Below are 24276 nucleotides of genomic sequence, written 5' to 3'. Positions count from 1 at the left end.
ACCAATAATTGGGATCTCAATATGAAGTTATAGTAGAAGACTCCAGACCGAGGTAGACTTTTTCTTGTAAAATCAGTTGATTACCACGAACATATGTCCTCTTCAGGACATGTGAAAAGAAGTTGGCAACAGACTTCCATCTAATGGAATAAAGCTAATTCTCACTTTGCTAAATACAAAGGTCCATCATCAATACCCTCTTTCACACATTTCCACTCACTTCTTCTGACAATAAGCATGACAAGGGAAAAGAAAGACTTGGAGGAAGGCCAACCTCATAGTGAGTGCATGAGGAACTCCAGTGCCCTTTCACCTAGGAATGCTAAAGCAGCTTTGATTTATTAATAATAAACTTCATTTAGCATTTGACCAAATAAAAGTTATCCAACTCAAACTACACTTTGGGACATATTCCCTACAATGTGCTTAGAGTGAAAGATAATAAAGCACAAGGCTTTAATGCTTTCGCAATCAGAAAGCTTTCAGATGTGTATGGAGCGTGAAATGGTTAGGCTAAGACTACTCAGAACAACATTTTATTGTTCCATAACACCCTTTTTACACTCTGTTTCAGGGTAAGATATGATAAGTGAGATATCAGTTCAGATCTATTCTTGTGGACTAGCCAGGGTTCAAACTACTGAGGGAGCTTATAGAGGCTGGAAGCCCACATACACAGCTAGAACTAGCTCCACAATGGTCTGGAACTGAAGATAAAGCAGCAAAACAGATTGAAAGCAACCTAAATTAATACTAGTAATGAAGTTAGCTTTCCAAAATTATAAAAAAAAAATTACCAGCACACCATTAAAATTTCACCAGCTTGGTTATGCACTCCAACGCTCCTGGGCACACCAACATTTCACAACTATTTTTCCAAGCGTATCAAACCATACTAATTCACTCACTATTCAGCCCCACACAACTCCTACTTATCTTCCTACTCTGTCACCATTCATCCACCTGACTCACACAGCTCTACATTAGCTCCAAATCAATTCTCCCTACCATTACCAAATTCACCACTTCTCATTTTGCTTCTAGACCCAACTAATTCAATCTCTTCTGTTCTCTATTTATCAATTCTCGTCTTCCTTTCTGTCCCCCAGTGCCCACCACATATTCAGTTCCCAGCCACACTGAATTATCTACATTCAGCAGTTCACCTTCAAATGTACAGCAGCTATCTCAGTACTTCTCCTGGAGGAGGCACCCAATGCTTTTCATGACTTCACACTTCTCTTGGCTGCTTCACCTTGAGCAGTACTTCCCCACTCTCCAGAGAGAGATCAGGTATTTATTCCATTCCCTTACTTGCTTACAGAGGAGGGAAGCTAAACTTGGCCCTTTGCTGAAGGAGAATAAAGAACTAGGTATATTCTGTTCAACTACCTAAGCCAAGGGAGAGGATCGCTGGAGTCAGGCAGGAAGAAACAGCTGGGACTGGCCTTAGGAGGTGGCTTAGACATGCTTCGGGTCTGACTTTAGCCAGTCAAATGTTAACAGTCATATCCCAAAGAAAAGGCCGATCTAAGAAATATACAAGACAAGGCAAGAAAGGCTTCCTAAATACACCCAGGGCACTACTTGCAAATGTGAGGACAGTTGCTACTAGTCACCACTTCTAGAAGGAACCAGGGATGGCTAGGGCCATGAGTCCTGATAATCAAGCGTTTGAACTTGCAGCTCTATGTGAAAACTTGTGTAACACAAAAGGAATGCTCTCCAGATTTTTTCCAAGTTTGACACACACGTGTCAAGCAATGAAAGGGCAATTCTGGTCAGAGAACTGGAAAGCCTCATTTCTTGCTGTTCTGCTGGCCAAAAAAAGAGAAGGCACTACCCCATTCATCCTATACAGCGACAACTGGGGCACAGAACCTTACTTAAAGTATGGACAAGAGGTGTTTGTGTTCTTTTTAAGACATTGCTGTGATGAAAATTCCTCTTCGGATAGGCAAAACTAAAAAGTCTAATATAGACTAAATGACATTCACTTGGTCACCAACTCTGGGAGGTGGGAAACACCTCACACAAAATAAACAGTCAAGTAATATTCAGCATGGGGTTTTGTTTCATTTGTAGATTTTTATACTAAAACGGATTGAAATAATCTAGTGCAGGGATTGGCAACTGGCAGCCCGCATCCAACCCCCCAGATTTTATTTGGCATCCCCATAGGCAGCTGGTGAAAATATTTAAGGGGGAGGGGAGGTGGTGTGCAGGTGCACAGTCATAGGGGGGCCAATTAGAATCTGTAACCACCCAAATCTGAGCACCAGGGATAGTATTTAAAGTGACATGGGTAGCAGGTGGTACAGAGTTGATCAGATCTCAAGGACTGGGAGCAGGAGCCCGTGTGCTGGGTTGCAATGTCACTGGCTCCACCTCACACCACCCAGCTCCGATTACTGACTTCCCCCAATAGCTCCCACAGCTGATTGTGGTTGTAGTTCTATTTTGAGCAAGACGACAACGAACAAAGCATGAATTTACAGTAGCCCTGTAAATATGTAAAAAATAAAATAGTAAGCAATATGTGATAGCTTGCACCTGTGGCTAGCACATAGTGCAGCACGTGAACTGCTCATGATCTAGACAAGGATCAGCTACAAAAATTAGCAGACTAATCATAAAGTGTGTGATACAATGTATTAACCAATAATAATAAGTGTATATATAAGCTGATTCATGATTACATATGCTGGAAGTGTGGTATAATAATAAGTGTATATATAAGCTGATTCATGATTACATATGCTGGAAGTGTGGTATAACTTGTACCTCCCCCTACACTTGAGCCCGATCAACTCAAGTGTAGTTTGATTGCATGCACTTAAAGAACCCTCAGCGACAAGTTTGGAGTCAAGCTGAGTTCTTGGGAATCAAGTGATTAAGGTCTCAGGCTACTCAGTGAAGAAGTTCTCAGAAACCACCCCAACAGTGGCCAGTCCCCAACCCCTACACATCTAAGGGTATGTTGAGGCATACCTCTGCCAACAGTGAGGTACAGAAGCACTAACTTTCAGAGTTCCCAGGGGAACTCAATTCCTGCTCTGCCCCACCCCTGTCCGCACTCCATCTCTTCTTCCAAACCCCCACCCCACCTCTTCCTGCCCTTGCTCCTCCCCCAACTTCCTCCAGAGCCTCCTGCCACTGAATAGCTAATCACCAGAGCGAAGAAGGTGCGGAGGGGGGGGGGGGGGAGAGGAGCTGATCAGCAGCCCTAGCGCACCCATGGAGTTGGCACCTGCGGTGAGATAGAAACCAGAACAGCAGAGCCCTTTCCCTGCTGGCATGCTGTGGGGTGCGGGGGCTGCAGCCTAACTAAATATGAATAGCACTACAACCTGGCACACAGGGTCCTGTTGCTCCCATTCCCTGCCTCCACTCTGCTCTCCCATGGACATAGGCTCCATTATGCATCAGGCCCGCTACTGACACAGGCTCTGGCTCCATCCTATGCCACTTAGCTCTGGTTACTTCCTCCCCATTAGTGCAGGAGTGTCCTGCCCCTCCCCAGTGCTGGAAGGAGGAGGTCTGGTCAGAACATGACTGGTTCTCAGCTCCCAAACAATCAGCCAGTGCAGAGGCAACAACTGGAGCTGGATGGTGTGTGGAGTCAGAGCCTACACTGATGGGGATGCAGAGTGGTGCAAGGCAGCAACAGCTTTATTAACACCTGTAACTTTCAGAAGACTGGCTCAAATCAACAACAAAAAAATTCTATATGGCCCACCAAAGGAAGCTAGTAGATTCTGTAGTCATCTACCACCTTAAAAGATGTCAGTCCTTGATCTGTTATGCCTTCTACATGAAACATGCCATATAATTTCGCCCAGTCACTCCTGTATCAAGTCCAAGTCTGGCTGAACTAGAACATATCTTTTAAAGAGGATTTCCAATCTTGATTTAAACACTTTACATGAGGGAGAAACCACTACTTCCATTGGTAAGTTACAATGGTTAATTATCCTCATTGCAAAAAACGTACTTGATTTACAGTTTGAATTTGTCTAGCTTCAGCTTCCAGCAATTTATTCTTCAAAACAAAGGCATAACATCTGTGAGTCCTCAATCAGAAATCTTCTCCCTGTGTACACACTTATGAACTATGAACACATCAGTTCTTAACCTCTCTCTTTAATAAACTAAATAAATGTCTTAAGTTTCTTACCATAAGGAAGGTTTGCTGAACCATTTCCCATTTTTCAATGCCTCCAGTTAGGTACCGCAAAATAATAAATGTAAAAAAATATCAACTTTAATTAAGTTAATTATGATAAGTTGACATACATAACTAGATGAAGAATGGGGTAAGTAACACTTGGGTTGTATTAAGGCTCCTTGAATTTGAAAACAGTAAGACGGAAAAAGGATACTGATCTGTTTGTGGTCTTCGGAAGTTCTCTGGTAGATTAGCTTCATAGAGTATCCTTGCTTTCGTATTTCCCATATCCTGCATGCACTAAAGAAAGAAGAATTATTATTGTTTTGTACATTGCTAATTTGGGTCTTGGAAACACATTTCCATTGTTATTCTGACCATGTAAGCAAGAGGTTTAAAAACTTTTGTGCACTACATTTTAAGAACTGGAGGTTAAATCTTCTAATCACATCCATTTGTTTCATATATATTCTCTACACTCCTTTGAATGCAATATTCTGTTTTTACCACTGGTCTATTCAAGTGTTATGGTCTATACCAGAGGTGGGCCACATCCGGCCGGCGGGACTGTCCTACCCAGCCCCTGAGCTCCTGCCTGGGGAAGCTAGCCCCCAAGCCCCTCCCCCGCTGTTCCCTCTCCCCCGCAGCCTCAGCGCACAGCCAGTGCTCTGACCCGCCACTCCTGCTGGGCAGCGCAGGTGGCATGGCTGGCTCTGGCTAGGCGGTGGGGCTGCAAGCTCCTGCCGCTCTGAGTGGCATGGTAAGTGGGCAGGTAGCAGGGGGTGGGGGGAGAGGGTTGGGTAAGGGGCAGCGGGTTGCAGGGGCAGTCAGGGAACAGGGGAGGTTGAACAGGCGTGGGAGCCGGGGGGGCCTGTCAGGGGTGTGGATAGGGGTCGGGGCAGTCAGGGGACAAGCAGCAGGGACGCTTGGATAGGGGGTAGGGTCCTGGGGCAGCCGTTAGGGTCAGGGGACAAAGAGGAGGGGGGGTTGGATGGGTCAGGGGACGGGAAGTGGGAGGTGGCAGATAGGGGGCGGGTGCCAGGCTCTTTGGGGAGGCACAGCCTTCCCTACCGGGCCCTCCATACACTTTCGCAACCCTGATGTGGCCCTCTGGCCAAAAAGTTTGCCCACCACTGGTCAACAAACAAACCAACACAACCCTATTTTGCATGTTTTCTGCAACAGAAAGATAGATAATACAAAAAGCATTTTAAAAAGACCATATGAATGGGAATTATAAGATGTTTCCTGTGGAATTTGCTACTCTGGGTTCATAGAATATCAGGGTTGGGAGGGACCTCAGGAGGTCATCTATTCCAACCCCTTGCTCAAAGCAGGACCAATCCCCAACTAAATCATCCCAGCCAGGGCTTTGTCAAGCCTGACCTTAAAAATATCTAAGGAAGGAGATTCCACCACCTCCCTAGGTTCACTTAAGACAGCTAAAGTGGACGTAGTTTTAAAAAAATAAATCACTTCTATCTGAAAATTTTTAAACTTAGTATTTCAAAAGTAGCTTCTAAGATTGCAAGTGAAAGAAGAAAAAAGGAGATTACTCATCTGTAACCCAAGTTATTCAAGATGAACTCTACACATTGACACTCAAACTGTACTGGCAACGCACCTCTGATGGTAAAATGAGGGAAAAGCTATAAAAGGACAAGGTGCTCCACCTTGGTTCCTTTCAACCGCCTCCTCAGGACCACATAGGAAGATGTGATTTCTTCCAATTTATTCAGATACCCAGTTTCTCCAACACACACAGTCCAGATTGATGGTCAGAGACTTTTGAGATGAAGCTTTTATTAGACATTAATTCAAATAGGAGTATATAGTAATACCTTGCAGTCTTAAGCATGCTGTCATGACAAAGAGGCAATTTGTAAATAGCCAAGGGGCAGCAGAAAGGTCAATGGGGACCCTGTACTCTTTTTTTAAAGCCATGAAATGGAGATATTCATAATATGAAGGTATGATCAATGTAAGGAAATATGCATCCTTGAGATCGAGAGCTACAAATCAATCTTGGGTAGATCAGGAAGAAATTACTGACCCAACTGTCACCACAAGGAAACTGAACTTTGATAAACAAACTGAGTTTTCTGAGCTCTAAGATGATCACATCTCACTATCCATCTTTGGGATCAGAAACTACTTTGAGCAAATACCCTTTTGCTCTGAACTCTTTTGGTACCTCCTTGATAGCCCGAGCTTCCAAAAGAGGTAGAACTTCTGTCTGTAGTAGGTGCTTGTGAGAGGGATCCTTAGGAGGAAGAATGAGGTTGAATAGACTTCCTGCACTTTCTCAAGGATCCACTTCTCTCTGATAATGCTATTCCAGTAATGGAAATAGTAGAAGAGTGAAACTCCCAAAGGTGGACTGGAAGGAGGAAAGTTGGAGAGTTGATTGGGGACTGAGCTGTAGCTCTCACTCCTCATGTCACACTTACTATCTAAAGGCCTGGTACAGAAGAGCATGAAGTAGTGTGCCTGCTCTTGGGATGAGGCTTGTAGCTTTTTCTTGTTTGTTGTTGCTATCAAGGAAGCTGCTATTGCTGCTGCTAAGATAGGAGGACAAAGATGAAGGAGGATTCTGCTGCCTGTGCTTATTGAGACAGGAGCGCCAAACCGCCTTCTTGGAGAATGATAAATACCGACTGATCTGGACAGTAACTTTGTATCCTTCATCTTTGAGGACATGGTTTATTCAGCACAAACCATCTTCTACCCACCCCAGTTTCAGGGAATACACCTTGAGATCTGAGCCATGCACATCTCCTTATGGTATGACAGACACCACCGCCCTGGCAGCAAAGTCTGACATATGGAAAGTGTCTCAATAACTGTGTGGCGACAAATTGTTCTTCTGTAATTAATATCTTTGCTAGATTTCTTTGATCTCCAGCAAGGTTCTTAAGCAGAAAGAGCCATCTTCTTCCAAAGACAGGACTGATAATGAGGTATCACAGCTTGGGAGTTCGATGGCCTGATGCCACGACTGGACGAGGAGAAGATCGTGCTTCCCAAAATATCTAGTTTTCTACCTTCCTTGTCAGAGATGGCACAACATACCCGGATCAGACAGCTGCAACCACTGTCAGTGAGGTGGCAGCAGGGTAAGTGTGAAACAGCAAGAACCCTTCAGATGGTAGTTGGTACAGCTTGTCTGCTTTTTTCAAAATGAACACACACTATATTATATATATTTTCGTAGTATCTAGGTGATGGTCAGTAGAACCATTCATCCCTAAGAAGAAACGGCAAGTCTCATCAGTAATTAGAATCAGGTTTTCTATCATGTCTTGTCAGTGAAATAGAATAGGGGTAGAAATGTAACCTCTCTATACCTATCTGACTCAACACTGGACCCAATCTCACTTCTGATGCAATTGGAAGCAGTGAAACTAGAGATCGAAGGAACCTTAGAACTGAGAAGGGGAAAAGATGTGTCCAATGAACCCATAGTTTTGGTATGGGGAAGGGACAGTTCTGAGGACATCTGAAAATATTCCACAGCTTTTTTTCCCCCCCGGAGGGGAAACAGGAACAAGGGTGTATGTTGCTCTTTATTTTATCCCCTTCATGGATTCTTGCAATAAGACTGTCTTCTGGATCTGAGGTTCCTTGAGGATCTGAGCCATGTATCTGAGCATGATCGGGGGGGAAGGGTCTCCTGTCTAGCGGTTAATGCCTACAGCAGCAGTCACACCCTCAGGGCAGCAACCTGGCCAAGTGGATACGATGTGAGGGAAGGGGAGAGGAGAACACAGGCACTCCCACTCCATCAGATTCCGACCCAGGGCCCTGGGAGGCTGTTTTGGCTGCTCACCCATCTCCGTCTGATGTCAGCCTCAAGTCAGCTTCCCTGGGTCACTCCACCCTCAGTCCATACCCCATTCGGCCATGGGGAAATGTCACCTTCTGGGCTTCCAGTCTCAGTCGCTGGGTGCTGCGGCTCCTTTGCTCCCCAGCTCAGTGCAGATTCAGCTCTGGTCCTCCCATGAAGCTCCCAGGGATGGTCCTCCTCCCTGGCTTGCCACCCCCTGACTGAGCTGCCTGGCTAGCTTTTAAACCCTGCCTCACACCCAAGCATGCTCGGCAAGGGCAGAGGGGTGAGTCCTAGCCCAGAGCTGCTCCTTAACCTCCTTGCCTGGTGTCAAGTATCAGAGGGGTAGCCGTGTTAGCCTGTATTCACAAAAAACAACAAGAAGTCCGGTGGCAATGTGTTAGTCTTTAAGGTGCCACCGGACTCCTCAATCTTCTTAACCCCCTCCTGGCCAGCATGGGCTTTATACACCATCACACAGAGCTACAACTATTAACCACTACACTGGCAGCTGCTTGGCCCTGGAAAAGACTTTTGGAACCGTGAAATTCATTATACTCAGGATACGACCGGCCTCAAGGGATTTATCATGAGCCCCGAACTTTGAATCCTAAACCAAAACCTAGGACTATATCAGATTCCTTGGGGTCAATTCCAAAAAGGACTCCCAATGCTGCTTAACACTACTAACCAAAGCCACACCACACACCACCTGCCCCAGAACTGGGAGAGTCTGATCCAAGTGGGCTTGACAGATAACAGAGGCCAATACTTGTACTGAAACTACCATCTGATGACTTGCGATCCTTCAATACAACAGGTTTTACCAGTCTCCCTGGACTCTATGACTGAACCTTTAGCAGAACCTTAACCTGACACTGCTTAGTTCCCAAAGAGAATGGGTCAGATGCAGGCCCATCTTTAAATCACAGAAATTGACTGGTCAGCACCAGAGGGTTTGGTCACTAGGGAATGCTGCAGCAGAAGCACTTGGGTCTCGTTTTAACACTTTTTATAGGCTTGGGGAGTAAGGGTGCTACATATTGTGCACCAGGAAAGACAGAATGTCCTTCTCCTATGTATACTATGCACATCATATCGGTGTTGGAGGCACGAAAGACAGCAGGAAAAGACCCTTAAATCCTAGCCACTTTCCTTTTAGATCTGCCACATGATCTGTGAGATTGCACCAAGATGAGGAATCTACAAGAGTCCTTAGCTTAAAAAAAAAAGTATTATTTTGAATAATAAAATAAAGGACCAAACTATGAACTAGCTAAAGGTACTGTTGACTGAAGAAGTGGATATGGTCAGATTTGGAGAAGTTCCAGGCTGTCTTTAACCACGGTTGTAAGGAACTGAGATGGCCAGAGTGCCACGGCCTGTTTTATAGCCTCGTCCTCAGACTGTTCAGAAACAGTGAGAGATGGGACAGGAGGGGGCATGAAAGCATTCCAAAGGCATTGCTAGGAAGCGTTCCACCATCAGAAATGCACAGAAGCCACTTGAACTGTCTCTCAGTTTCTTTATTTCATATATTTGACTGCAATTTTAATATTCCCTGTATTTTCAGCTCCCAATTTGCCTAAGTTTGTCACACAGCACAATGGGAGAGAAATATTTTAAAAGAATAGAAAAATGTGATTATAAAACTGGAGCTGGCAGTGGGAATTCAGAAATTCCTTAAGCTGAACTCCTATTTTGAAATGGACTGAATTTGAAGATGACTTATTTTAAAAATCAAAGTTTTATAACAGCATGAAATATTCAGGTTTCCTCCCTTCAATTTTTTATTATTAAAAATAGGACAAAAATATGTAAGCACAATATTTTTCCAATAAAATCTAGATTTAGGTGAGGGTGGCACTATAACTATAGGATTTCAAATACACACAAAGATATGCTAGGAGGTAAGACTCATTTATTTTGAAGTAACATTCTTTCCCATTTCTTTTCAAATGGGCCTAAGTTCTGCATTGCTCTTACTGAAATGTGCTCCACTATAAGGTTTACTCTGCTCACATTGATACAAGAAAGCCATTGTGGTCCTGCTAGGGTCATCCATGCCATCAGGATTGCTTTTGCAGCTAATTTAAACACAGTAACAAAGCTACTAAGCAACAGTTTTAATTAAATTTAGCATGCTGTTAATGCCAACGACACAAAATTATATAATTTTAGAAACAAATTTTTAACATCCTGTTATTGCTGCTGTGTTATTATACATACTTCAATACTGCATTAGCACCTAGGAGCATATGTCATACATGAGGACCCCGTTGTGGTACATATTGTACAAACAATATACAATTTTTAAAATATTTTACTGGAACACCTTACAACAAATCCAACTGAATTTCCTCCCAGTCACAGGTACACTGGACCCTCGCTAGAACACGGGGTTCTGGATCCATGTGGGGACCGCATTATGGGGGGACGCGTTACCATGGTCCCAATTTAAATTGGGATCCATGGCCCGACTGAGCTATATGCGAATCTGCGCTATAGCGATGCGCGTTCTAGCAAGGGTCCGATGTATATGCAAATTATGCTTGCTCTTCTGCCTACATGCTGATAAGGGAACCTGCAGTTTTTTCAAGTATCTTTGAACATTTTATTTCTGCTCCCAACAGGCACACACAAAAGGAGAGCATATTACAGTGTAACCATAAAATAAAAACCATGAGCACTGGCAGGTTTAAATTCAAACCTTCTAACCTTGACCCATGTCTTTTAAAATTTGCTATTTATAGCATTAAAAAGGATATTCAGACCCAAACTACAATTCATTCTTTATAACAGGTATAACAGACCATCATAATCAATTAACATTTCTTTAAAAAGAACGGTTTACCAGAAGGATGGTACTTTGATATGAAATGCAGAATGTTTGAAGAGAACAGCAACTTCTGGAGTGTTTTGCCAATTTAGGAAATTTTATTAATCACTCAGCTGTAGATAATCTACTGTGGCTCACAATGTTTTAATTGGGACTGGTTCTTTCTCAAATCGGTTTCTGATAATAAATCCCTCTAATAATAAATCAATGAATATTCAGTTGTGGAGCACAAGGTATATATATGGAAGAAATTTAGCTACCATATGCAAGATTGCAACTTGTCAGGTGAGAGTTCTCATATATATTTACTTTAGATGATATATTAGTTAAATTTTTCTTTGAATAAAGAAATTTTTAAAAAATCCTACTAGTTAGCATAGGCTGAATAAAACAGAAATAAATCTAATCGTGCTATCTTCAAGTTTCAAAATGCTTCTGATAAAAAAGTCACAAATTCAGCAGTACTGTATCAGAAGACACACTAACCATTATCAATATTTGAACTCAACGGTTTATTTCATTTAATCTATATATTTCAAAGGCTCGTTTAGGATTTATCAAAAATTGAGTCTAAATTATTAAAACCTATCTTTAATCATTAAGATTCCTCTGCCTCCCCTTTTCTATATTGTGAGACTCTGAAGTCCCATACTGACAAAAGAGGGACAACATTGCTCAGTTTCAAATACTCCACCAACTTTTAGATGCTAACATTTAATTCTGCAGTCCATGATGTGACTGTCATTTTTGGTATTAAAGAAGTAATAAAATGAGTCAAGTTGCCAACGTTTAAAAGTGGATAAACAAGTAAAAAACAAAACCTAGAACTTTACAATATTTTTGCACCTTTACGATTGACAATATACAACTGAATGTACTATTCTCATTCATTTATAACGTAGCTAAACATCAAATGAATAATTGAAGTACAAAGAGTTGCATATTATGGAGTTTAAAACAAATACCTCCTCCAGTTCCCAAAACTCCTGAACAATATTGATAGACAGATGTTATGCACAATCCAAAGTAGCACTGAATGTCAACATGAAGATGGGACATTTTTAGATTAGCATCACAAACCCACTACAACAACTGAGGTGAGAGTACTTGTATAGGAACCTTGACAAGATGAATGGGAGGAAAATAAATTTTTGTATCAAGGTTGTTTAACTTCATTTAATTGAATTCCAATTTCCTTCCAAATACAGCTTAACGAATCACAAGTTTTAAAAAAATCTAGTATAGCATTCCCGTTTTTAACAAAAATATAGAAATTAAGAACCAATGAGAATCAACCAGTTTTGGGAAAATAACTCAAAAACTAATGAAAACAAGATTAGAATTGATTATTTAAATCAAGGTTCCTGGGTTGCTTATTTAAATCATGATTTAAATTGGTGATTTGTAGATCAATCCATCTTGAGTAGCTGCACACAGTTACCCAAGTTTCAAGTAAAGTATCTATACTGAGTTTTCTGTGGGATTGTAAAGAAAAAGAAAAAAAACTCTTGTTATTTTGTTCCCAAGTACCAGGCAAGCATGTATATGGGCCCCTCTCTCAGGGCCTAACAACGTGGCTTTTTATAGCTGTCCTTCCAGTTCAAAAATCTGATTTACAAGAGACCTTTTACCTGTATTTGTTCTGGTGTCCATTGGTCTAAATTGACAGACTTTACCCTTGATATATGAACCCCAAGATTTCGATGTATTCCAGCACATCTGATGCAAATAAATACACCAGTGTTCCAAGAAGCCCATCTTGGACCTAACACAAAAAAAAAAAAAAAAAGTATTAGCTGATCATTTCTTTTAAAAATTCCACATAAAGAGATTTGATTTTCTGCACCATTCTAACACATAGTTAAGAGAAACAGGATTGACAGGTACACACTAAGTAGAGAGATGAGATGTGTCTCTATGTTAGCAATATCTGGTTATCAATCATCCATGGAAAAACTAAGTGGTTTTCTCCACCTCCTCTGTGGCAATTTTACCTACAATTGTCTTTCATTTTATAACTAATTTATGTGAAAAACCTTTTAGACAGCACAAGTCAGGAATTCCATGAAATTTCACAGTAAAAACTTAACTCATTAGCAGTAGCAAGGTCTCACTTGCACCTAAATTAATCTAGCTGGATGTGCATTAGATGCAAGTGTCAGTACAAATCACTAAAAAGATGTTTTTGCAATTTTTACCATATCTGAGTTATTAGTAACAAATGCAGCAGCCACGCATTCATGAGGCATACAACAACTATCTCTATCAGTATCAGTGGTTTAGTTTAAAAAACCAAAGTACACTGCAAAGATATTAGCATTCCAAGTCAAGTTTTTCAGTTTAAGCTTACGTATGGACATACATTATTCTGCTTCAAGTTGACAGTGATATTTGGGCTGCTCCTGCTGGGCAAAGATTACTCAAAAGGACATGTAAACTAACCCATATGAGAACATTGACCAAAACATCCAACAATAAAAATGTTGTAAAATAGAATACCCAGAGTAGATGAAAAGACCACCAAATATGCTCTAAATACATAAGTCTATATGTATTGTTTATATTATCAAAATTTAAGGACATTCACATAATAATGACTAAATATACCCAGAATGTAGTTTAGTAATTAAAAGCACTGAAGAACTGATATTTTTGGATAGCAAGATTTTCATCCCACAGAATCAAAAGAAACAAAACCTCAGACTTTGATGAGCATCTAGCTTTAGGGCCTAGCAACCTCAGGAATACTTGGGCTGTGGTTGAGGGTTGAGACTGCAGCTCCAGACATAGGTGGCGGATCATATGGAATCAGTTGGTTGACAAAAACCACTCAACTTTGTAGAGTCTATCAGGGCCCTCAAACTCAATTCTTTGAGTTGGGACCAAAGATGATTTTCTGCTGTTTCGGACGATCTAGACGATTGAGTAAGCATAGCATGAACAGAACATGAGAAAGAACTTCTTTTCTGGATTTTCCCTCTAACACTGGACAAACAAGTCAAAATGAGCACTTGCTGGATGCCAGGGGAGGATGGGCCAGCTGGCTAAAACCAGAATCAGAGGGCCTTCGACTCTGGGATCTATGCCCCCTCCGGGTGTAGTCCCACTGCCTTACAGGAAAGCAGACCTGCCCAAAGAAACACTGCAAGCAGTATTGCTGCTGACCACTGAAGTGATGTCTTTGTACAGCTGAAGTATAAACTCCCAAAGAATGCAAACTAGCTCAGGAATTCTTAAAAAGGTTGCACGTCTCATCAATCTTCTTAGAAACCAAAACCTACCATCAACAGGTAAGTCATCAGTGATCTGCTGCACATCAGACACAATGCCCTAATTCTGTAGCTATGAGGCCCTCTTCATAGTCACAGCTGATGCCATAATTCTGGCTGAGGCATCTGCCGCATCTAGAGCGGACACTAAAAGTCTTGGTACCATACAGGCTTCTGCAATGAATGACAAACTGGTCCCTGGAGGCTTCTGGCAATGTGTCTGCAAACTTAGATGTGGGCATCCAAATAAAATTGTATTTGGAGAGCAATACCGACTTGTCAGTGATGTGCATCTGCAGGAAAGAGGAAGTATAAGTCCTTCCTCCCCATCAAGTCCATCCTTTTGGGCTCTTTGTCCTTAGACAGATGTCTACCTTCCCTGTTGTGCCCTCTCATTAGCAGCAGTTACCACAAGAGACTTAGGGGCAGAGTGGAAGTAGAAACACTCAAAATCCAGTATGGAAACTAAGTACCTCTTCTCTGCATGCTTCATCATGGGAGGCAACAAAGTGGAAGTATTCCTTTGTAGGCTTCAAGAGAGCCTCATTTATTGGGAGGGCTACTGGCCCTTGAGCAGATAGTTGGAGAATATACAGCAGCTTATACATGTTCTCCTGAAGAAATTCAGCCTGGATGCCTAAGAAAGTGGTCATACACCTAAGGAGACCTTGATGTGCCTTGAAGTACATGGGCATTGAGGAGGCCAGCACTGTAGAGCTGTCTGGAGAGAACAAAGAAGCAGTTAGCTACGCCAACAATGGATCCTGTTCTTTAATCTGAGGATCCAGTCTGGATTACTGTGGAGGCCTAAGGGCACAGGCTCGGTGGTTGCTTATAGCTATGTTAGTTCAGGGAATTGGAGTCACCAATTGCACAGGGGATCTCACTCTAGAATGCATCAGTGAATCGGACCTGAAAGACCAAGAAGCATCCTAAAGATTCCAAGAAGGCACTGGGCAAATAGATTTACCATTGGTGGCCAGCAGGCACCAGGCCAAGCACCTCTGTCCTGACTGAGATCGATGCTGATCCGAGGATGGTCTCTGGTGCCTATTAGGTGACAATTAAAAGGTGGACAACCCCAACCTGGATCTCAAGGAATCCCAGAGTTTCTCCAGTGACAAAGGGGGAGCCAGCCCCAACAGGTTGAACAAGTGCTCTGATTCATCCAAAGCCCAACACAGGCTAGGCATCAGTGCCAAAGAAGAATAGGGAATTGACACCTATGGTATTGAGCAAGACACATTCTCATCTGGTCTGGAGGAAGCACCACCACTGAGGCCAAGGATGGTACCAAGCTCGACAATGGGATCTGCTGACCAGGCAATAACTGTGACAAAGAGCACACCACCATCAAGGCGGCCTTCGCTGCTGGATCCAGTGTCTGCCTCAGTTCCACCATGGACAGAGTGAGTTGCAGTGCCGACGAACCCAGCACCTCTGCAACATGGCCAGAAGGTGCCAACAGCACAATGAAAGAAGCAGTAGAAACAATGGTACCAGAAAACTCCTGAACTAGCAGAGAATCAGGGACTGAGAAGCAAAGCAGGTCTGAAGCCACCTGATATGCCATCAGCATGGAGACAATCAGTGCTGGAACTGACATCATTGGTATGGACTCAAAGGACACCTCATAGCCAGAACTGCAGTTGACAGTATGGGCTCTCGCTGATTTTCCAACAGTACTGGGAAGCAGTTAGATGGACCTGCTCCATCCTGAGTGCTGGAGGGAGTATGGTGCCATCAGCACTCCTCTTAAGAAGACTCTCCCTCATCTTCTGAGTCCTCAAGAGACCCTGACTAGTCTTATGGGACCTCTTCCTCAATGCACCAGAGGAGGGAGGATGATGATTCTTTTTCTTGAACAAAGACAGACTCTGAAAATGGAGTGGCATCACTTGCTAGTTCTGAAGGTGACTGATCAGACAAGGGCCTCAGTGCCATAAGTCTCTTGCCACCTGAATCTTTTTTGAATGTATTAATAAACTATATTTGTAAATATAAAAGGGTTCCTATATTGTAAGTGTTGCAACTGTGCACATCAGAGTTCCCAACTATATAATAATTTAAATAATAATTACTGGGCCTGATCTTGGGGCAAGAACCTGTCAATCCTCAAAGTGGTAACTGGGAATTCTTAAGTAATCAATATAATTAATACATTATCTAGGATTATGCTTCAGCAGTGGGAAGAAACTGAGGGGGCACTCAGGGTGGGCACCACCCTATATAGCCAAGGTAGGGACTAGGGCCACAGGGCAAGAGTGCTGCCAGGCAAAATTTGGTCTTCAATGAGCTGGGTGCATGCACATCTACAAGGAATACGTGGCTGCATCTACTCAAAAGCAAATGCAAGCAGGGCTCCTAGACTAGGGTCTCTCTCGCATGTCATCAGATATCAACTTACATCCCCTGTAACACTTGTGCAACCACTCTGTCTTTAATAGGGTGCAGAAACATAACTAACTAACTTAGTGGAGAATTCTGTTTACAGAGTGCAAGATGGAAGAGACTGTCCAGTTAGCGGCCTTAACTGTGTTGACTCTACAGGACTACTAGGAATAAGGAGCTTATTTTTGTCACTAAGGGCACGTCTACATGAACATTTACTGTTTGGCAAACTAAGGTGTAAATCTACAGTACTCCAGTGTGGCACACTAATTTCCCGTGTATTCACCTTGCTGTTGTGCGCTAGAAGTTCTGTAGTGACTGCAGTAAATCAATGCACACGAGGTAATTTCTTGTGTGCAGCAGCAAGGCCCACACAGACAGACAGTGCTCACAACACTGGAGCACTGCAGATCATCCTAGTTTGCCACACAGTAAGTATCCATGCAGATATGCCCTAAAGTAAGCAGAAACAACTCTGAATCCACAAATGGAACTGACTTGAGTAAGGGAGCAGAACTGTGACTATGTAAACATGTTACTAAAATTAAATGATACTGCCCACATAAATCCTCCAACCACCCCATAGAAGGTTAGACTTCCTATAGCACAGATGAACATAAAGGAAAGCGCATCAAGAATGGAGAGTATTTCTGAAGTTGCTAGTGTGATTCATAGACTAAGTGGCAAATTACGGAAAAAAAACCTGCCAGATTATTAGCTACCTGTATTCAGGTTTCTTTGGCATGAAACAGCTAAGAACTAACAGTATACCACTGACAAAAGCCGACTACTTCCTTCATAGGAAATAGTCATTACATGGACTACAATTCACTCAGTTTACCACCTGTAAATTTAGACCTGTGCCCTCAGCTGAGAGGCATTTGGTACTTTGGTAGAAACTATTACTTCCCATGGAAACGTAGCATGCCAGCTTTCCTCAAGCAGCTGTGACACGCCTCCTCAAAATGCCATCTTTCGAGATCACGAATCTTACAAAATCATCTTGAAACCAAACTTCCTTGACCCCTTGCAATCTAGCTTTAATACTGTTTCACCTCGTCTGCATATGAGAACCTTCACCTAACCCAGACACTTGATCTTTGGTATGGAAGAAAAGCCTGGACAATGAATCTCAGCCTTTTTGGGTCCATGGGCCTAACGGAATGGATGGTACAGGATATCCTGTTACACAAGTTATCCAGCAACCCATTCTGGGATGGTGAACTTTTGCTCATAGGAGGAAACTAAGGATAGTTGTAGTGGGTGGATGGGGGTAATGAGAATGGTCAGGGCTGAACGGAGAACTTTATTCTTTGAGTATATTCCTCAAACACTACAAGAACAAGTGTGCAGAGACCTGAATACATGTAATTCAAATATTGTCTTTTCTTTAAGACTAATTCTTTGCTGATTTTGTGCATTTATTTAGTTTATACAAAGCTTTACTAACTGCATAAAAATATTTTCATCTATGAAGGATATATATGAAATATAAATGTGTCCCATTTTTTATTCATTAAGGCTTTCTACATTTATTTTAATTTATTAGTAATTATGCTCGTGGTTTTCTGCGACATGAGTTTCTAAATGGGGCAATCCCAAGGATGAGTGGGACAACCAGCCCAGAAAACACACACACGGTGATGAAAGGCATAGCATTATCACTACCGAGTTACCCAATGTTTGGATTATCACTTTTACAGAATTCAGGTTAGTCAGTGATCTCTCTTCATACGCCAGCTTTGTCTAACTACACACCCTTAGTGGATTTTTTTGGTCTTTATAAGTCAATCCCCTCAACTTTATAAAAAATGAAATTTAATCTCTTTCTGCCGTTGGACTCAACCAGATACAATATTTTAAAAGTGACAACATTAGTGCTAGATAAATACTATCAACTCCCTAAGTCAGTGTAAGACATCTATTCAGCTAGGAGACACTGGTTACTAAATTCTTTGCAGATATCAGTTCAGAGGAATTCACCAACTCAAAACATATATGGGAATACAATAATGGCAAATACAGTCCCACATTAAACCTCTATGAAAATATGACTGTCTATAAGTGAGTAAACCATGACTTAATTAACTGCTGATTAAATATTCTACGTTATTTGCATGCAGCTGATTACATTCCTACAAGTAAAATTGAAGGGAGCTGGATAGTTAAAAGGCTAAAGATTATTATTTCATGGCCTAAGGCAGGGGTCGCAAACTCAATTTACCTTAGGGCCAATGCCAGCCCTCAAATCCTCCCAGCGGGCCAATAATGTCACTGAAGATGGTGTTCAGAAAACAAAATGTTTATATTGTGTTTTTATTTCGAACTTTAGAAATAATAAAACTGTCAGACAACTTTATACAATTCTTTGCCTGCCAGAGAGTTTTCAGTGTTTGCCAGACATCTGGCAACGCTTCAGTTGTCCGTTTGTTGATGTTTGGCCTCAGTGACTGAGCACTTGAAACCTTCAGGACTGCAGCAAGGTGTGCATCAGATAGTTGTGTTCAGTATTTTGACTTGTTTATTCTCATTGTGGGAAAAAAAGTGATGCTGCCTCCATGGCTGCCTCTGCCCGGCAACTAATGATGCTGCCTCCATGGCTGCCTCTGCCCAGCAACTACTGATGGTATCTCTGTCCCTCTCCCTCAGCCAATAAGAGGAAGAAGAGGGCAGCACCTGCAGCAGACACTGCTAGCAGTGTGGCTGCATGCATCTCTCTCCGCGGGCCACAGTGGGGAGGTTCAAAGTCCCAGGCCATCTGTGGCCCGGGACTTTGAGAACCCTGGCCTAAGGTATAAACACAAACTAAGATATTACAGGCAGAGCTGGTGCGCCACCTATGGTTAAGGTTGCCCAACGCTTCCAATTATATGACCCTATTTTCACTTTGCTTGCAACTTGTCCAGAACTTTATCATCTGGGCTGAAACTTTTCATGTTATGCGTCTGCTGCAGGCAGAATTATTTTTTGCAAGTTTCACCTAAAATGGTTCAGCTGCTTCCAAAACCAAGACAAGGGAAAATACATTTTTCTCATGGTAAAACTTTAGTTTCACTGAAAAATTCAAGTGTCTCCATGCTTTAGAGCAAGGATTTGAAATTTGGCAATCACACCATCCCGCCCTCAGAGAAGCGCCTTCTGCTGTGTATGAAAAATGGCCTAAATTTGGCTAAGTTACAAGCCTCTGAAAACATATCCATTCACACATGCTCAGAGACTTGCTAAAGTTTGGCAGCTAAATTCTCCAAATATTCTATATGTACTGCGCAGGCTTATGCCTCACAGAGCTCCTACATGCTGCCAAGACTATACATGCACTGCCCACAGAAAGAAACTAAGCATGCTCCATCTTGAGGTGGAGCAGAACTATCTCTGGAACTGATCCACTTGGCAGTCAGGGAAACGCTGGTGTCAGGCACTGGAGATGAGAGAACGTAGACAGTCTCTCTTGTACTCTCAATGTTCCTGACACCTAGTTAGCATGGCAGAGAAGAAGAAAGCATCTACACTATAAAGACAGGGGTCGGAAATGGGGGGAGGGTGGGCCAAACAAGAGCAAGGGGGTGGTCGGATGGAGCAGAATCTGAGGTGGTCGGATGGAGGGATTCTCCACACCTCTGAGCACCGTAGTTATATTGACATACGTTTGTAGTGTAGACCAGGGCTTAGACTACACTAAGAAATGGAGAAAGTGAATTTGTGAAGGGTAGTTTCTTGTAAGAAATTCAGTCCAACAAGAAACCTACAAAGTTGGTGAAAAAGCATATATGCAATAGCCCAAAGATGACTTGTTAGCTGCTCTTACAGAAGTCAGCTATGTGAAAATACACACCTTCCTGCCATTTCTTCCTGATCTTATCCTCACTACTCCCTCCCACTTTTGAGAGCTGATTGTCCCACATATCAACTGTGGGTTGGTAACTTAGCTTCCATTGATCTCAATCACGTAACAGGTTGCTGGTCCAGAAGTAGTCATTTAACTTCTGGAAGGCAACACTGATGGTTGAAGCTGAAGTAAAAAATGACCATATTAGAAATTCCATATTCATGTTAGAAAAACACGGTTGCTACTTGACATAAGTGCAACAAGTCATGGTGTACTTTGTAAGTCAAATGATAAGCTTAAGTTCAGCTCCCTAAAGCTACACAGATGAATGCCATTAGAATCCATTAGAGGAAGTTGGTCACAGGCAATTCCACTACAGCCTGTTCACACACCTTAATTACATAGTCACTGACAGTTTCAATCCCATTTTATAACAGAAAAAGAGACTTTATCTGAACACAAAGCAAACAAAATCAGGAACAATATTCAAAAAAACCTCATCTGTAGGAGTGACTTCTAATCATAAACACCACAAATAGACTGTAAATTTTCAGATGAAATTAATAGTTTACACCATTTACATAAGACTTCACTTGTCTTAATAAAACAAACCAAATATGGATTAAAATCATGAAGATTGAAAGAATTTCAAAGTGTATGTGATGTGGGTTAACTATCCAACAGAATTATATTCAAAATTAAATTTGGACTGTTGAATGAATAGCCCATGTTACACAAGCACCAAATTCTGCACATCAGGATCTTTTATTTCCAACGATGAAAGCATATTTTGAGGATAACAGAAGTCTATTGTTCAAGTCACCCTTTTTCTCATCTCAGTTACTTTAATCAGATGTTATACACCTCATTCTTCATGATCAGAAATATCAAAAATTTCAAGTATAAATTTGCTATGAACATTCAGCTACTAAAATTTTGAAAAGTTGACAGGTATTTTACTGCAGAAATGCACATTTCTCTAATGTTTGTGTTCACTTTCCTGAATGAAAGCTATTTGAATTTTAATCTCACTTATTTGCCTCTTAAAACCTTTTGTGCTTGTAGTCATAAACAGGCTTGTCTTCTTTATGCACTACTAATCTAGAACAGAGTACTAGATAACTAGTGCTCATTCTGGTCTGTTCCAGAAAGGTGCCCCTTAATGTGGAGTCATGAAGAATGTTCAGTCTAAATATGCAAATGCCACATTCAGAAGGCAGATTCCGAGGTTGTGGTCAGATTAGTAACTCCTAAGAGTTTCCCCCTCACTTTCTACATCATTTTTATCTATGAATTAGATTTCAGTCATAGAATATCAGGGTTGGAAGGGACCTCAGGAGATCATCTACTCCAACCCCCTGCTCAAAGCAGGACCAATCCCCAATTAAATCATCCCAGCCAGGGCTTTGTCAAGCCTGACCTTAAAAACCTCTAAGGAAGGAGATTCCACCACCTCCCTAAATAACGCATTCCAGTGTTTCACCACCCTCCTAGTGAAAAAGTTTTTCCTAATATCCAACCTAAACCTCCACCACTGCAACTTGAGACCATTACTCCTTGTTCTGTCATCAGCTACCACTGAGAACAGTCTAGATCCATCCTCTTTGGAACCCCCTTTCAGGTAGTTGAAAGCAGCTATCAAATCCCCCCTCATTCTTCTCTTCCGCAGATTAAACAATCCCAGTTCCCTCAGCCTCTCCTCATAAATCATGTGTTCCAGTCCCCTAATCATTTTTGTTGCCTTCCGCTGCACTCTTTCCAATTTTTCCACATCCTTCTTGTAGTGTGGGGCCCAAAACTGGACACAGTACTCCAGATGAGGCCTCACCAATGACGAATAGAGAGGAAACGATCACGTCCCTCCATCTGCTGGCAATGCCCCTACATATACTTCCCAAAATGCCATTGGCCTTCTTGGCAACAAGGGCACCCCGTTGACTCATATCCAGCTTCTCATCCACTGTAACCCCTAGGTTCTTTTCTGCAGAACTGCTCCTGAGCCATTCGGTCCCTAGTCTGTAGCGGTGCATGGGATTCTTCTGTCCTAAGTGCAGGACTCTGCACTTGTCCTTGTTGAACCTCATCAGATTTCTTTTGGCCCAATCCTCTAGTACATTAGCTTTTTCCACATCCTCTGTCACTAGGTTGCCTCCCTCATTCAGCAAGGAGCCCACGCTTTCCTTGACTTTCTTCTTGTTGCTAACATACCTGAAGAAACCCTTCTTGTTACTCTTAACATCTCTTGCTAGCTGCAACTCTAGGTGTTATTTGGCCTTCCTGATTTCACTCCTGCATGCCCGAGCAATATTTTTATACTCTTCCCTGGTCATTTGTGCAATCTTCCACTTCTTGTAAGCTTCTCTTTTGTGTTGAAGATCAGCAAGGATTTCACTGTTAATCCAAGCTGGTCACCTGCCATATTTACTATTCTTTCTACACGTTGGGATGGTTTGTCCCTGTAACCTCAATAAGTTTCTTTAAAATACAGCCAGCTCTCCTGGACTCCTTTCCCCCTCATGTTATTCTCCCAGGGGATCCTGCCCATCTGTTCCCTGAGGGAGTTAAAGTCTGCTTTTCTGAAGTCCAGGGTCTGTATTCTGCTGCTCTCCTTTCTTCTTCAGGATCCTGAACTCGACCATCTCATGGTCGCTGCCTCCCAGATTCCCATCCACTTTAGCTTACCCTCCTAATTCTTCCCAGTTTGTGAGCAGCAGGTCAAGAAAAGCTCTTCCCCTAGTTGGTTCCTCCAGCACTTGAACCAGGAAATTGTCCTACACTTTCCAAAAACTTCCTGGATTGTCTGTGCACTGCTGTATTGCTCTCCCAGCAGATATCAGGATGATTGAAGTCTCCCATGAGAACCAGGGCCTGCAATCTCGTAACTTCTGTGAGTTGCTGGAAGAAAGCCTCGTCCACCTCATCCCCCTGGTCTGGTGGTCTATAGAGACTCCCACCACGACATCACCCTTGTTGCTCACACTTCTAAACTTAATCCAGAGACTCTCAGGTTTTTCTGCAGTTTCATACCGGAGCTCTGAACAGTCATACTGCTCTCTCACATACAATGCAACTCCCCTACCTTTTCTGCCCATCCTGTCCTTCCTGAACAGTTTATATCCATCCATGACAGTACTCCAGTCATGTGAGTTATCCCACCAAGTCTCTGTTGTTCCAATCACATCATAATTCCTTGACAGTCATCTGTTTTTTACCTCTTACTGACAATTATCTACGTCAGGGGTCGGCAACCTTTCAGAAGTGGTGTGCTGAGTCTTCATTTATTCACTCTAATTTAAGGTTTAGTGTGCCAGTAATACAGAAAGAGATATTCTAAAAACGTTAATGTAAGTCTTTAATATATAGCTAAACTATTGTTGTATGTAAAGTAAATAAGCTTTTTTAAACGTTTAAAAAGCTTCATTTAAAATTAAATTAAAATGCAGACACCCCCGGACCGGTGGCCAGGACCCGGGCAGTGTGAGTGCCACTGAAAATTAGCTCACGTGCCACCTTTGGCACATGTGCCGCAGGTTCCCTACCCCTGACCTAGGCGATACAGGTCATGTTAACTGAGAAGGAAGTGCTTGCATTGGCTCTGCTATTGTCTAGAATCTTGTTTTGATAGATTAAGATTTAATGTATTTTTATTAAGTCAGTCTTTCCAACACCTGACCAGTTATATAGGCAAAAAGGAATACTTTTGCCAGTATACCTTATAGCAAAATAAACTATACTGGCAAAAGCACTTTTATGCTGGCATACCTGCATCTACATAACAGCTTTTGCCAACACAGAAATATTGCCAAAAAATATGCCCCTAACTGACATTACTATACTGACAACAAGTTTTTAGTTTAGACCTAATCTGACTCTGCAGGCATCATTCCAACATCAGATCAATCAAAGAGGAAACCATTATCCAAACAACCAGCCTTGAAAGATTGTCAACCATTTACT

At 42.2% G+C, this 24276-nt stretch overlaps 1 protein-coding gene across 2 annotated transcripts in view; it reads right to left on the bottom strand.

The window, feature by feature from the left end:
- The window catches only part of SMAP1 (small ArfGAP 1), a 221384-nt gene that overhangs the window by 181360 nt on the left and 15748 nt on the right, over nucleotides 1-24276 (bottom strand). For both annotated transcript variants that reach the window (XM_084623133.1, XM_084623134.1), the window contains exons 2-3: nucleotides 12465-12598; nucleotides 4383-4468 (exon numbers count right to left, since the gene is read on the bottom strand). In XM_084623133.1, the coding sequence (XP_084479259.1) occupies nucleotides 4383-4468; nucleotides 12465-12598 (220 nt within the window). The remainder of the gene's footprint in view (nucleotides 1-4382; nucleotides 4469-12464; nucleotides 12599-24276) is intronic.

This window comes from Lepidochelys olivacea, assembly GCF_965140295.1.
Source record: "Lepidochelys olivacea isolate rLepOli2 genome assembly, chromosome: 3".
Taxonomy (NCBI): Eukaryota; Metazoa; Chordata; order Testudines; family Cheloniidae; genus Lepidochelys; species Lepidochelys olivacea.
Note: the sequence above shows the minus strand (reverse complement) of the source record. Positions and strands in the feature narration are given on the sequence as shown.